Raw genomic sequence first — 13,280 nt, forward strand, 5'->3', positions numbered from 1 at the left:
AAAAAGTAATCTCCAAATAAAACAACCACTTTAATTTTTTAAACTCACATGAAAAAATAAATTTTTTTTTATTTAAGGAGAAAAGAAAAGAAAGAAAAAAAAAACAGTGAAGGGGTACAAGTTATACAGATTTACAGAATAAAAAATGCACAGTAGGAAATCACTAGTTAATGGATTACATATTGCCATCTTAGAAATAATTGTTCAAGTCACAAAATTAAAGCTTGTAGAGTGGACATTCCAACAATGGTACTGCAAACAGTTCTGTTCAATGATCCAATAAAACTCTGTGATATTATTTTCTATCTTATACATTTAAATATACATGCAGTTATATAGTTTAGAGCACTTTCTTTTCCTCTCTTTTGTACCATGACTATTACACATTTTGGGTTTCATTGCTCCCACGGTTCTTATTGCTTTTTTTGGAAGAGAGTAAAAGCAAATGTGACATAACAGAACAGAATCGGTCAAGTCAAAAGGGTGGACATAATAGATAATATAAAAACATAATACAAGGTGATCAACAATGGTTACCATAATGCCTCCCGCTATTTCTAATAGAATTGCCTATATCATTAGTTGTACTACAATTGAACAAAACCGTAAAGAATAAAACCAACTAAACCAAAACATTGGAGATATTGTAGGTCTTCAAAAGTAGATAAAAGTCAACGAGAATGGGCGTTATAATGAATCTCATTATCTTCTCAGCTGATGCCTAAACTTTCGAACCTGATACTATCCAGCAAAACAGAATAGAGGAACCTCAGTCAAAAACAAGATGGTGAGAGTAATACAGGGCTTCAAATCGAGATAATAGAAAGTCAAAGTGGGTTACTATATTATATCCTGCTATATTTTTCCCTTTAATTAAATGGATAAAAATAAAAAAGTAAATAATGGAGTGGAGATTGAGAAAAAAGAGGGCATAACAGCGAAACAGGGCAGATCAAAACATAACCATTTAAGCAGAATAGTGTTTCACCACCAGATAATCCTGACCCAAAAATAGTTACCATATTGACTCCCTCCCTGAAGTCCTTGAGTACAACTTCATATACTGTAGCATTAAGTATATCAAAACAATGTAAATCCATTTAAGAGAATGACAGCATTATAGAGTATTTAGAATCGACTAACAGAAAATGAACAATGGTCTCTGTATAATCTCCTTGTCTTTAAAAGGTTTTTTCTTATACTATCGTATATAACAAAATCCAATAAGATACAACCTGTTTAGACCATTGGAGACAGAAAAACAAACGCTAGATGAGACTTCAAACCAAGATGGTACTAAATCAGCATTACCTATTAAGATGTCCTTTTTTCCAAAAAAAGCTGTTCCTATCTTCCAATCTTCTCTGTCTCATTTCTGTTGAGCTCTTTTTCTGTCAGTAGCTGTCAGTTTGTCTTCTTCATTTTGTTCTCTGCTCCATTCGTTGTGGCCTCCCCGCCCCTATTTCTGGGTTCTTTGTATTTTTCTTTTTTTAGAATATCCTGCAATACTTTCTGTAGGGTTGAATTGGTGGTTGCAAATTCCCCCAGTTCCTCTTTATCCTGGAAGCACCTCGTTTTTCCATCAATTTCCAGGGACAGTTGTGCAGGATATCTCAATCTTGGCTGGAGATTATTATCTTTCAAAGCTTGAATTATTTCTCCCCATGCTCTTCGTGATTTGATGGTTTGTGAAGAGAAATCTGCTGTAATTCTGATGGGTATTCCCTTGTAAGTGATCTGTTTCTTGTCTCTTACAGCTTTTAATATTCTGTTCTTGTATTGAATTTCTGGAATTTTTATTATTATATGCCTGGGTGTTTCTCTGTTAGGGTTGTAGGTAGCTGGGGTCCTGTATGCCTCATACATTTGAGTATCTTTACCTTTTGCTAAATTAGGAAAATTCTCCTGGATTATTTCTGTGAGTAGCTTTTGTAGTTCACTTGTTTGTGTCCCTACTTCTTCTTTTATGTTCTTAATCCTTAAGTTATGGCTCCTCTTATCATCTTCTTGTCTTTGTATTATTGCTGTGTGTTTCTTTGTTATTTTTAAGAAGTTTTTCATTTCATTCTCCCATGTTTCAAGTCTGCCCTCCAATTCAGATAGTCTGTCCTTAGTTTCTTTCAAGCTGTTATGCCAGTCTTGGGTAGACTTCTTAATTTCTTGATAGTCCCTTTGCACCTGCTTCACATACTCAATGCTTTCTCTGTTTTCTCCATCAAGCAATTCTCCCCTCTTTTCCTGTTCTTCCATTCCACCATCTGCTTTTTCCTGGGTGGTGCTTAGCATTTCTCTAACTATTCTGCATACTTCTAGCTTCAGGTCATTGATAACTTCATTCCTGAATTGGTCTATGAGGCTCTCTAAATGGCGCTTAATGTATATTGGTGCAGTGTCCACTATTGCCTGATTCTCAGGATTGGGGGCCGGGGAGCCTTTTTTGTTGTTTCCCTTCCCCATATTTTCTGTTCCTTATAAAATGCAATCTTACACAGGAGGCCCGGCTTCCCTGCCTGTCAGCCACAGCCTGATCAAATTGCGCTGGCTAGGTGTTCCCGCCCACCGCTGCGCACCAGGGAGTTGCGGAGGAGGCAGCCTACGCGGGAGTCGGTCGCTCCTCCGGGCCACCGTTAGGCTCTGGGATCTGGGCTAGGCCAGCCTAGGGGGTCCGCCAGCAGCGTCACTCCGGCCAGGCACCTTTCACCAATCCCGTCCGAGAGGGAAATGTGCGGCTGCAGTTGCCACCGCGCCCTGCTCTTACAGGACTGCCCGAGCCCAGAAAAAACCTCCGCTGGAGTCAAACTGTGGTAGGGAGTCAGTTCCTCGCTCACCTTGCCCCCAGTCAGCCTTCCTCCCTGTCCGTCGCGTTTCCGACTCCGTTCGGAGACTCCCGTTCCCAGAGCTCGGCAGTCGCGTCTCTTCTTGCTGAGCCGCTATGGAGGCAGCCGGCCGCCGGGCGGGGCGGGAAATCCAAACCACGGCGGCGGGAAATCCAAACCGCGGCGGCGGGAAATGCAAACCGCGGTTTCCAATGGCGCGGAGTCGAGCCTCCACACCGAGATTTTTCTGTTCCTATTTTAGCGCCAGGACTGTATTCCAAGTTGGATTCTCTCAGCCCAGTTCGTTCCTGAGTCAGCAGAGCATATCTCTACTGGTTCGTATCTCCTTAGTCCGCATCATTCCTGGCCTCTGAGCCGAGCCTTTAGAGAGCGTTCAGTAGCTGCTGTTGTCTGTCCGCCATGTTCTGCAGTCTCCGAAAAAATAATTCTTAAATATGTGACACTAATCTCTCTATCTTTCTAGAGGAATTTTTTTCAAACTACATGAAAGTCATATAATTGTATCTTTGTTTTGCTAATCAGATAGGTTAGTGTGTTTTTCTGTGGTCCAATGAAATTTAACATTATAATGTATGTATTAACATACATTACAAACATTAAAGACCACAAGAATTAGGTACCGGTTAATTTCTGTTAGCTAAGAACTTTTTAAAAAATATAAAAACTCAGTAGTTTTATGTACAGACAATAAAAGAAGTTTATTTTCACATTTAATTGCAAGCAGTTTTGGAAGATAAACATAATACATGTCAAATTCCTATTTTATCCTATCCCCACCAACCAGCTGCCACAATCTGAGGACTACTATGTATTCAGAAGTCATAGCAGTTCAGATCTAAGGGCAGATTTACAGACAGAGCACTGCAAACTAGCCTAATTATTCAGCCCTTCATCAAACAGCCCTTGAAAACTACTTAACAATATCCATAATACTGATTATAGTATCCTCTTTTCCACAGAAAATATAATGGGATTAACCTATAACAGTTGATGACAACCTTTAAGTCACAGTAGATATCTGCTCTTCTAAAAGTTCAGTTAACAGTAAGAACAAAGAAAGAGAAATCATGGTTGTGAGATCCTTGGAAGAACTCTTGGACGGTCAGCAGTCTTCTAATTCTGTAAGACAGTAACACAGTGCATTCCCTCTCAATGTCCTAAAAAATATTTACAATCACACATCAACTACAGCCCCTTTATGCTCCAGGGAAAAGATTGAGGCAGCATCCGAGCACCTCTCTCAGTATCAGACAGACATGATGCCTAGAATTGGGCTGCGCTCTGCCAGCAAATCTCCTTTAAATTCAAATAACCTTGAAAGCCCAGCAGTCTTGTTGGGAAGTTTCTAGTAAATCTCTGGACAGTCATCAACAAAGCAATGGGTGACAGTGCCATGGTGGTGATCACTACCTTAAGTACAGAATAAGTTGGCAGGCAGTCTTCTTCCTTTGGTAGGGGATTGAGAGGTAAAATGCCTGTCCATACATAATGCATTAGATGGGGATTCTAGGAGATTCTAAAATACAGTAATTTGATCTGATAACACACTTAGTAAGATTTTGTTAGCTCTTTCCAAATGAAAATGAGATATATTCCACTTCTTCCAAATGAAGATATGAGATTAACCACTGTATTCCTTTATTGTATTTAAATAAATTATATCATTATTTTTCATTTTGGAAAAATGATACAGGTAATAGCAGAAAAACCCAGGGCTTATCCTAGGTTGCCAGAGATTAGCCTTAGCTGTAGCCAGAGAGATTTCAATATATAGTTGTCTCCATCCTGGGAAAAAGATAGCCATACCTCTCATTCCAATACCACACTGTCAACAACTAACAAGGTCAATCTCAGGACCTAATCACTGCCAAGTCTCAGTCTACACACACAAGGGGCAGCCCAAGGATTTCAAAGAAGTTAGGGTATTTAAACACACACACACACACACAAACACACACACACACAAGCCCTGTCAAACTCAGTTTTAACACAATTCTTTTTAAAAATAAAAATGAGAATAATCAATAGAGTTTGATGGTGCATGCCAGTAAGCCCGGCACTCTGGGGGGCCAAGGTGGGAGACTGCTAATTCAAGCTCAGTCTTAGCAACTTATGAGATATTCATTTCTCTCTCTCTCTCTCTCTCTCTCTCTCTCTCTCTCTCTCTCTCTCTCACACACACACACACACACACACACACACACACACACGCACCAAAAATAAAGTTTGTGATATAGCTCGGTGTAAAGTCCCTTGGTTCCATGGGGAAAGGAGTAATATTTTTCCATGGGAGATACAGATCGAAAAACTGAAGTAATATAGTCTCCTAACTTGCCTAGGTCATCAGAAGTTTGGGCATAGGCCAAAGAACCAAGTCCAATAATCATACTAGACTTAATCTCTTTTTGTAGTACTAGGGATTGAACATAGGGCCTTTCAAGTGCTATACAAGCACTCTACCACTGAGCTACTTACACGTGAATTATTTTATTTTTACCGGGCCATCTTACCACAAAAATAAGGTTTTTTTTTAAAAACTACAATATCTGTAAATTACGCAGAAGCAAAACTACTACATTAGTTATTTACAGAATTTTCAAATAACAGTAATAAGATATTTTAATAGTTATCTTCTTAGAAGTCTCTTTTATTCCTTAAGTGTTCCCTTATTCTAATACGAAATACAGTTAGTTAGGTCGTAGATTCTGTTACTTCATTATTCTATCACCTCTGCTTTAAGAGAAATTATCATTTTATTCTATGTGCTATATATCCACTATACTCTAATAACATGAGAGATATACACAGCTTCATACATTAATTCAATGAGAGACTACAAATACTAAGTTTGTGTGGCAAAAATCATGAACATGATAGAGAAGATATATTTAAATGATATACAAAAGAGATCAAACACAGAAATGTTTATAGATAATGTAAAAAAAAACAGTGAAACTTACCTTATTGGTACAACTCTCGCTCCAGCAGACTCTAGATACTTCACATATGATGCAGCGATATAGTATTGTCCCAATTTTTTCATTTCTTCATTATTGATTTTTTGCATTAATACCCCTAAATTAAAAAACAAAGTTGTGGTTTTAAGAAAATTCCTTTATTTATTGCTCATAAACTGAAACACATCACAGTGAACTGACAGAATTAAATAGTATTTCCTCAATTCCCCCTGCAGACTTTGGGAAAGGAGTAGAAAAGGCTGCCGGGACCTTTAGGCAGCCTCTTTCTCACAGTCGGGGGAACCTTGCTCTCAAAGTAGATTTACAACAGCACAGCTTTTTTCAACCTGAGACCAAAAGTCCATTTCAAAGCACAGCGTGACTAAATCAACAGCATGGCTACTCCTTTCCCGCACAACTCAAAGATACAACTGTTTCCCTGTAAACGAAACAAAACAGTAAAAACATCTCCCATTAGCATCTCTCCAACACCACCTTAACTGAAGGAATCAGAATTTTGCCAACCTCATCCCAGATTCTGAAAAGATTCATATCCTTTCTTGAGGAAATCTTTAACTCCAGTCTAATTCCACATGGGAGTAAAGCTCCTTCATTCATTCAATATTGTTGAATTATACTACATGCCAAGCACTGAACTAAGTTTTGGGGACACATAAATGAGGAAAACTTTAAAAGCCCTGCCCCAAAAGCTGTAATTGTAGCCCAAGGGAGCCAGAGACGAAGGAAGGCAAACAACATACATGAAAAGGTACAATACACAGGGGGATGACTGCTAGTAAGTGCTAAACAGAATAAGTAAAGCAAAACAGGGGTGTCTATTTATAATCTCTTCAATTGGGTAGCCAACTGTCGTGGAAATTGTCCTCTGAACACCACCCAAATTAACTCCATCTTGTGGTGCATCCCTCCTGATCTAGCTGTTCAATGAACCTAATACACTCAGTTACTCACCACACTGGACTTGTTTGAGTTGTTCTTTGGTCTGTCGACCCCTCTGTTTGGAGGCTCACATTTCATGTGGCTCCCAAAAGGGAACCAGACAAACACAAAAATGAGTTAGGGAAGAACATGTTTGGGAAACTTCCCAGGGTAGCCATCTTTTTCCAGGTGGTAAGCGGTGATGTGCCTCTCGACCATTACGATTCTCTGTGTGAGTAGGGGGCTGCCCTCAAAATGCCTAATGGGTTAGATACATCCTGTAACCCATAAAGGCACTCTACATGGGATGAGACTGCAGGACAGTTGTAGCTGCTGTGCCCTGCCCCTCCCATAGGTGATAAGACATGTTACTATGATATGAGTTGCTGCCCATAGGAAGTTCCCAGGGTAGCTGCCCTCCTCCATGTAGTAAGGGGAGACAAACCTCCCACATGAGCATGGTCTACTGCGTGTGCATGGGGATGCCCTGAAAAAATTCTAAAGGACTAGAGAGTATTCTGTAATGCTCAAAGGCAATCTATATGGGACCATACTACAGGAGAGCTGTATCCACTGTGGTGTGGCCACTCTTGGGAGCAGGAAGATATGCTACTGAGGCTGACAAAACTGTCGAGAGAGAGATCTTGTAACAGCCATCTATCCCTACATGAGGAGTGATGACTACTCAAGGTATTTGGAACCAAAATGTGATGCCCTAAAAGCGCATTTAATCACAATTTTGGAACCAAAACGTGATGCCCTATAAGTGCAATAATCACAGTAGCCTTTAGGTAGTTCCTCCTCGTGGCAGCAGCAGAAGCAGAGGCTGAGCTCCATGCAAGTATAGGAGGGAGAGAACGGGCACAAACTGTTCATTTGCCAGTTGGAAGAAAACACAAGTGGGAAAGTGGAGATGATGAAGGGCCTGGGTCCCTGGACTGAGCTCAACCTGAAATGCAATCCAAGCTAGTAAGGGGTACAGATCAGGCTGCAAAGCTGGGCGTCAAGTGGGAGAAACAGCTCTCAGGCCACCTGCAGCCTGAACTAGGTCTAAGCCTGAGGCTGGTTCCAGTTACAAGATGCGAAGAGAGGGGGGACCAAGCCCTCTTGGAAACCTGTGAAGAGTTAACAAGAATCCACTGAGGCACATCTTGGCTAATTAGTACATTCACTTTTGGATTCCAATTTAACTAGATATTTTTGTCTAATCCGCATGTGTAAAATATTTCCTGCGAATAGCTTTGGGGTAGCTCTTAAATTGCAATTACAGGGTACTTTCACTTCTTTTTGCTTTTTGTTTAACATAGTTCTTTCATTCAAAGTCATATAACCCTAGACTTGAAACCTGATTAGGAATATAAACATCTGTGAGTTAACTTTTAGACCAAAGAATGAAGAAATTTAAAAAAAGAAAGAAAAAAAAAATATCAGGAACATTTTGAAATCCAAGTGGCCACAGGGTCTTTTGGTTTGTTTGGTTTGGTTTGGGTTTTTTTGATTTTGTTTTTTCTTCAAAGGGGAACCAGTAAGTACTATAGAGAGGGAGACGTTAATTAAAAAAAAAAAAAAAAAAAAAGAGTAATGAGCATGGATGTAACAGTAAAAGTGTAGAAAACTACACTTACACTAGGGGTGGTCAACTAACCGAGAAATACACTATTTATATCTCCCACTTGCAAGAGAACATAGTTGGCATAGACTTGGCATTGGGGTAACACCTTACACAACACAACAGAAAATCTTTGCCCGGGAGTATGGGCTATAAAGACATTGATAGAAGGCTGGGCAAATGGGAGCCCATAAAACTGTTTGCCTCACACAGATAGTTAATACTAAACAGGACAGACTAACATAGGGACATAAATCAATTGTCATGCCCAGTCCATAGTACTTAAGAGCAGTTTGGTACGGCTGATTTAAAAAAAAAAAAAAGCTAGACAGCTCATGGAGAGTGACTGTGGATTACAGATAGACAGTGTGTACCCTCAGCCATAATGCTGTGCAGTGCTGTTTTGAATCTTGCTAACACTTTCTTTAGTAACCCCTTAGCTGCTGGACTAGTTTATATTCACCTAGAATGGACAGCAATGGACCTTTTAAATCATCCTTCCTGGTTACTTGAACAGCACCACCATTTGTCATGGGACAGCAGCCCATGACCTCGACTTATTATTCTGCCCACATACTATGAAAATGTTTCACTATATAGATGACAACACGCTAACCTCTCTGTGTCTTACAAACAGTTGTGCATTTGTTCTAGAGGTTACTAGGAACCATGAGGGCTACCATGGGCAGGTAGACAGAAACAATCAAAAGAATTCTAATACGGTTCTGGTCCCACTCATGGAAAAGGGCCTCAAATACAGCACTTCAACAACAGTTGTTGGCTGTTTATAAAGTTGTGCACCAGGTGGAACCCATCACTATATTGGTTTCAGTGACAGTAAAAGAATATATTCAGTAAAAGGCTGGACTGTAAGACTTTTGGGCAATCCTAATTCTGGCGTAACCCAAAATTAGACTGCAAAAGTGGCATGCATACTTGCAGCAGTGCAGAGTTCTATTTGTTAGCCCTGTGACAAATACCACGTAGGCTGTACTAGGGCCAGTGTCTTTCCAAACTTCTAAATCATCCCCAGTGATTGAACCAACAGCTAAGGCAGATAAGGTACTGCATGATGAGACAGGAGATTACAACATGGCAAACTGGCAAAGTTGGCATAACCTGTTATTACAAAGTGTCAGTACATGCATGAATAAAGTTCCCAAAGCCCTGCATGTGGCATCAATCAGAGTAATGTCTTCAATTTTTCTCACAAGAACTGGACCAAGTTTTCGATAAGACAACTTAGAGCTGACACCAGCCTGAGGAGTGAGAGGTACAAAGTCATCATTTAGCACTGAATCACTGTATTCTCTCTTGCCCAGTGGTCTGCTCTTGCCCTATAAAGTATACTTATTTTCCTACTTTTAGTTGGTTCAAACTTGCTCTGCACACCATGTTTCTTTTCCTCCCTTTAATTAAACATAAAACACTACTTTTTGTGCTCATCTTGACCAATTCTTTGCTGAAAGAATCCTGAAACCACCTCTAGGGGACTTCAGCACCCTAAAACCCAATAATAGAAGAACACCACCCATTCCTGAAGATGTTTGGTACACCATTGGCACTAGTTGGGCACATAGCAGGACTGCATGGCAATAGCAATGCATATAAATATAAATATCATTTGGTCAGATAGTGGATAAAGGAAAAACAGGCTGAGCTCAGAGCAGTATGGATGCTGATGATACTAGAGAAATGACCACTGTACAGACAAGTGGGCAGATATTAAAGGACTGACTCTAGGACTGGTGAGAGCTTGGCAGGAATTACAGGGATAAAAGATATGGAAGGAGATGTATGAAAATATACAAAATAAATTAGAACCACTGTCTTCCATATAGCTGCCCACCAGTCTGTTAAGTATCCTGGGAAATCAGCAGGATAGTACAGCTTGTGTCTCAATGTCCCCCCAAAGCCTCATGAAATCATAGGTGGGGCTTTTTCAGAGACAGCTGGATCTACAGTGTGTGATGCTGGGACTAATTTGTGGTTCAACGTTAGGCTCAAGGGCACTAGAATTAAGGGTGAGAGTGCAACCTATCTAAGTACCTTGGATAAGATATAATGAGTAGAAAGAGTTGTGGTCATCCCTCTTGTGTGCTTCACTATCTTCTGCCTGCCACAAACTGTTTCTCCTCTGCAATGCCTGTCTGCCTTGCCACCCTGCCTTGGAGTCAGCCAATAATGCACTGAAACCGTTATGAACTGGGAGCTAAAATAAACCTTTCCCTCTTTAACCCTGGGTATTCTGTTGGGTATTTTGTCCCAGCAATGAGAGAACAGTAACTTAGAAAAATACCCTCACAAAGATTTGAGTATAGTACGTGTCACCAGATAGCTGGAGAAGTCCTCTATCGGATGTATGTAAAGTCTGGGCACACCAGGGCCAACATGGGCTAGAGAATAGCAAAGGCTACAGGCATTCCCACAAACTATTCTGACCCTTGATATGCTGTACAGGCATGTAAGGTCTGTTCTTGGCTACAGCCTCAAAGGATAAATGTACTAGCTGAATAGGTGCACAAGTCAATCGGCTGACATGCACGAGGTTATAAGCACAAGTCAACATGTCCAGGTTGGCAGGTGGATTACACTGGGCCCATGCCTGGAAGTGAAAGTTGTAAATAAGCACTTATATCTGTGAATATTGACAAGTCCTCTTGGAAACATTCCCCTGTAAATGGGCCACTAGGGGCAATTAATCAGAAGCTTTACTCAGTTCAGGGGACCATGGAGAATTGACAGTGGCAGGGAAATCCATTTCAGGATGCTGTTGTGCAAAACTGAGCTAAGAAAAATCAAGGGCAATGACACTTTTTACCAGCCTTACAATCCCAAAAGAGCTGGTTTGATTTTAAAAAACAAAATGTGTTAAGATAATAGTTAAAGGTTTAAATAAAAGTACTTCCAGAAGTCATAAACTGAGACTAAGCTGGGACTATCCTCTCTACTGGCTAACACCCCTAGAGTCAAAACATACTAAGTGCAAGCTGCCTGTGAAATATCTCCAAAAGTCCTGCTCAGCTTTGGTAGTCAGATGCAGTGATGATGAATCTTTTAAAGACCAAGTGCTCAAACTGCAAATCAAAATCCATGTATTTACCACAAAATGCCAACACTGCTACTAAACCTGAGTAACCAGTGCTCAGTTGCTGAGGCAACGTGGCTCATGTTACGACAGAGGGGATTGTGTGTGTCTGCTGCAGCATGTGTCCCATAGGTTCACCATCACTGTCACATGACACACTACATGATGGGCAGGATGTGGCTACCAGTGCCACAGTGAAATGACTGGTCTGGGCATATCCAATCACTTACTGATTAAACCTTAAATCTGTTCCAAAGGAGGAGACCTACATGTGATAGTGCAAACTAGGACAAAGACCTTGTGCTTGAGGAAGTCAAAGGTCCCAAGGAAAAAGCACTGTTGTTCTGTCAAGTACATATGATGTGCCCGTAAAACTGCCCTCTAAACCTCTGTATCTACACTCAAAGATAACTGCTGTTACTGCCTACAGTCAGAAGACTTCCAGTGAACAGTGACCATGGGTGGAAACTCACAATAAATCCAACAACTGTGGTGAACTTTTCGCCAGTAAAGTAGGCATGCCCTGAAATATGCTGCCCTTTTCTGCCTATAACTGGAATAACTTTATGGGACCCTTAAAAAGGAGCCTTACACATTTTATTGGGGACATACACCCTCAAATGTGTTATTCTAGAAGTGAACATCTATTGCTACAGTCTGTATTGCTCCTGGGACACTACAACCTAGTGCTCAGCTCTCAAATGAGACATGTCTTCTAAGGTTCATGGAATACTATATATTTTAAGAGTTGGAGAAAGGGTGAAATGGAGGAACAGTTATATCCCTCCATCCTCACCAAAGTAACTATCTTGTGGTGCACCCCTCCTAGTCTAGCTGTTCAATTGGTTCCCAGATACACCCTGCACAATGCCAGGAGGAAGGCTACGGGGCAGACTGCAACATAACAAGGTCATCATTACTGTGGCTAGAGCGCTTAATGAGACTGGCAGAGTTTCCTGATAAGGATGAAACGAGAGTGGAGCATACACAACTTTTCTCAAGAATCCTTCTTGCTCTTCATTCTGCTTTTGTTATTTTAATCAGTGTCCTATAAAACCAACAGCCTAGCACAGCAAGGTGGGAAAATTTGGTAGTATCCACTGCTCTGTAAGTAACTCTCCAAATCAGACTTGTCCAAATAGTTCTTTGGTCTGTCTGCTTCTTTCAGTTCAGAGGCAAATGCTTCTTTTATACCTCTTCAGGAAATTTATGCAATACTAATTAAGCCTTCTGTGAAAGAGTCTAAGATGGCATTTGAGGCAGAACTTCAGCAGGAAGTAAGTCACATGCAGATTTCTGGGAAGCTAGCAATCCAGAATGAGTGAAATTCAGATGCAAAATTCATGAGAAACCCTTCATACTTTAAGGAATCCCCTTGACAAGAGCCAGGTGAGGAAGGGAAAAAGCAATAGGAAAAGATACAGATCAGCAGATCATCACCTTGCTTAACAACTCAGTGGTTTATTGAACTTTAATAAACTTTGTAAAAACCCTTTTCTCTACACTCACCCACCTCTCTTGTTTCCTCTTACCAAAGAAATCCCAGGTGGATGCAGCATAGGGTTAGCATCCAGTGTATATCAAAATAGATCATGAATGTGTGAAGCACCAGGTTTAATCACCAGAACAACAAAACAAGTCTGCCAAATGAGCACCTATCTTATTTCATTGGTGCATTTTGAGTATTTCCATATAGGCCACCTGAAAGGAAAAGCCTGTCATCTATCACATCTGAATTTTCAGTTTCTTATAATAACTGGTGTGTACCAAGTACTTAGTTAACATATGCCAAATGTCAAAAAATATCTTCAGTAAGCTATTTTTCTCCTTGCCCAAAAGTAAGATCATTT

General features: G+C 40.5%; 1 protein-coding gene across 2 annotated transcripts in view; it reads right to left on the minus strand.

Annotated features, from left to right (window-relative positions):
* The window catches only part of Ggh (gamma-glutamyl hydrolase), a 30,082-nt gene that overhangs the window by 15,193 nt on the left and 1,609 nt on the right, over positions 1–13,280 (minus strand). The window contains exons 2-3 of one of the 2 annotated variants that reach the window (XM_063257374.1): positions 5,798–5,912; positions 7–3,956 (exon numbers count right to left, since the gene is read on the minus strand). In XM_063257374.1, coding sequence (XP_063113444.1) covers positions 1,405–2,457 — 1,053 coding nt within the window. In that variant the 5' untranslated portion in view covers positions 2,458–3,956; positions 5,798–5,912 and the 3' untranslated portion in view covers positions 7–1,404. Of the gene's footprint in view, positions 1–6; positions 3,957–5,797; positions 5,913–13,280 lie in introns of those variants that run through there. The other variant, XM_003479953.5, reaches the window with a different exon arrangement.

This window comes from Cavia porcellus, unplaced genomic scaffold (genome assembly GCF_034190915.1).
Source record: "Cavia porcellus strain 051 isolate PalLab524CR breed Dunkin Hartley unplaced genomic scaffold, mCavPor4.1 scaffold_10, whole genome shotgun sequence".
Classification (NCBI taxonomy): domain Eukaryota; kingdom Metazoa; phylum Chordata; class Mammalia; order Rodentia; family Caviidae; genus Cavia; species Cavia porcellus.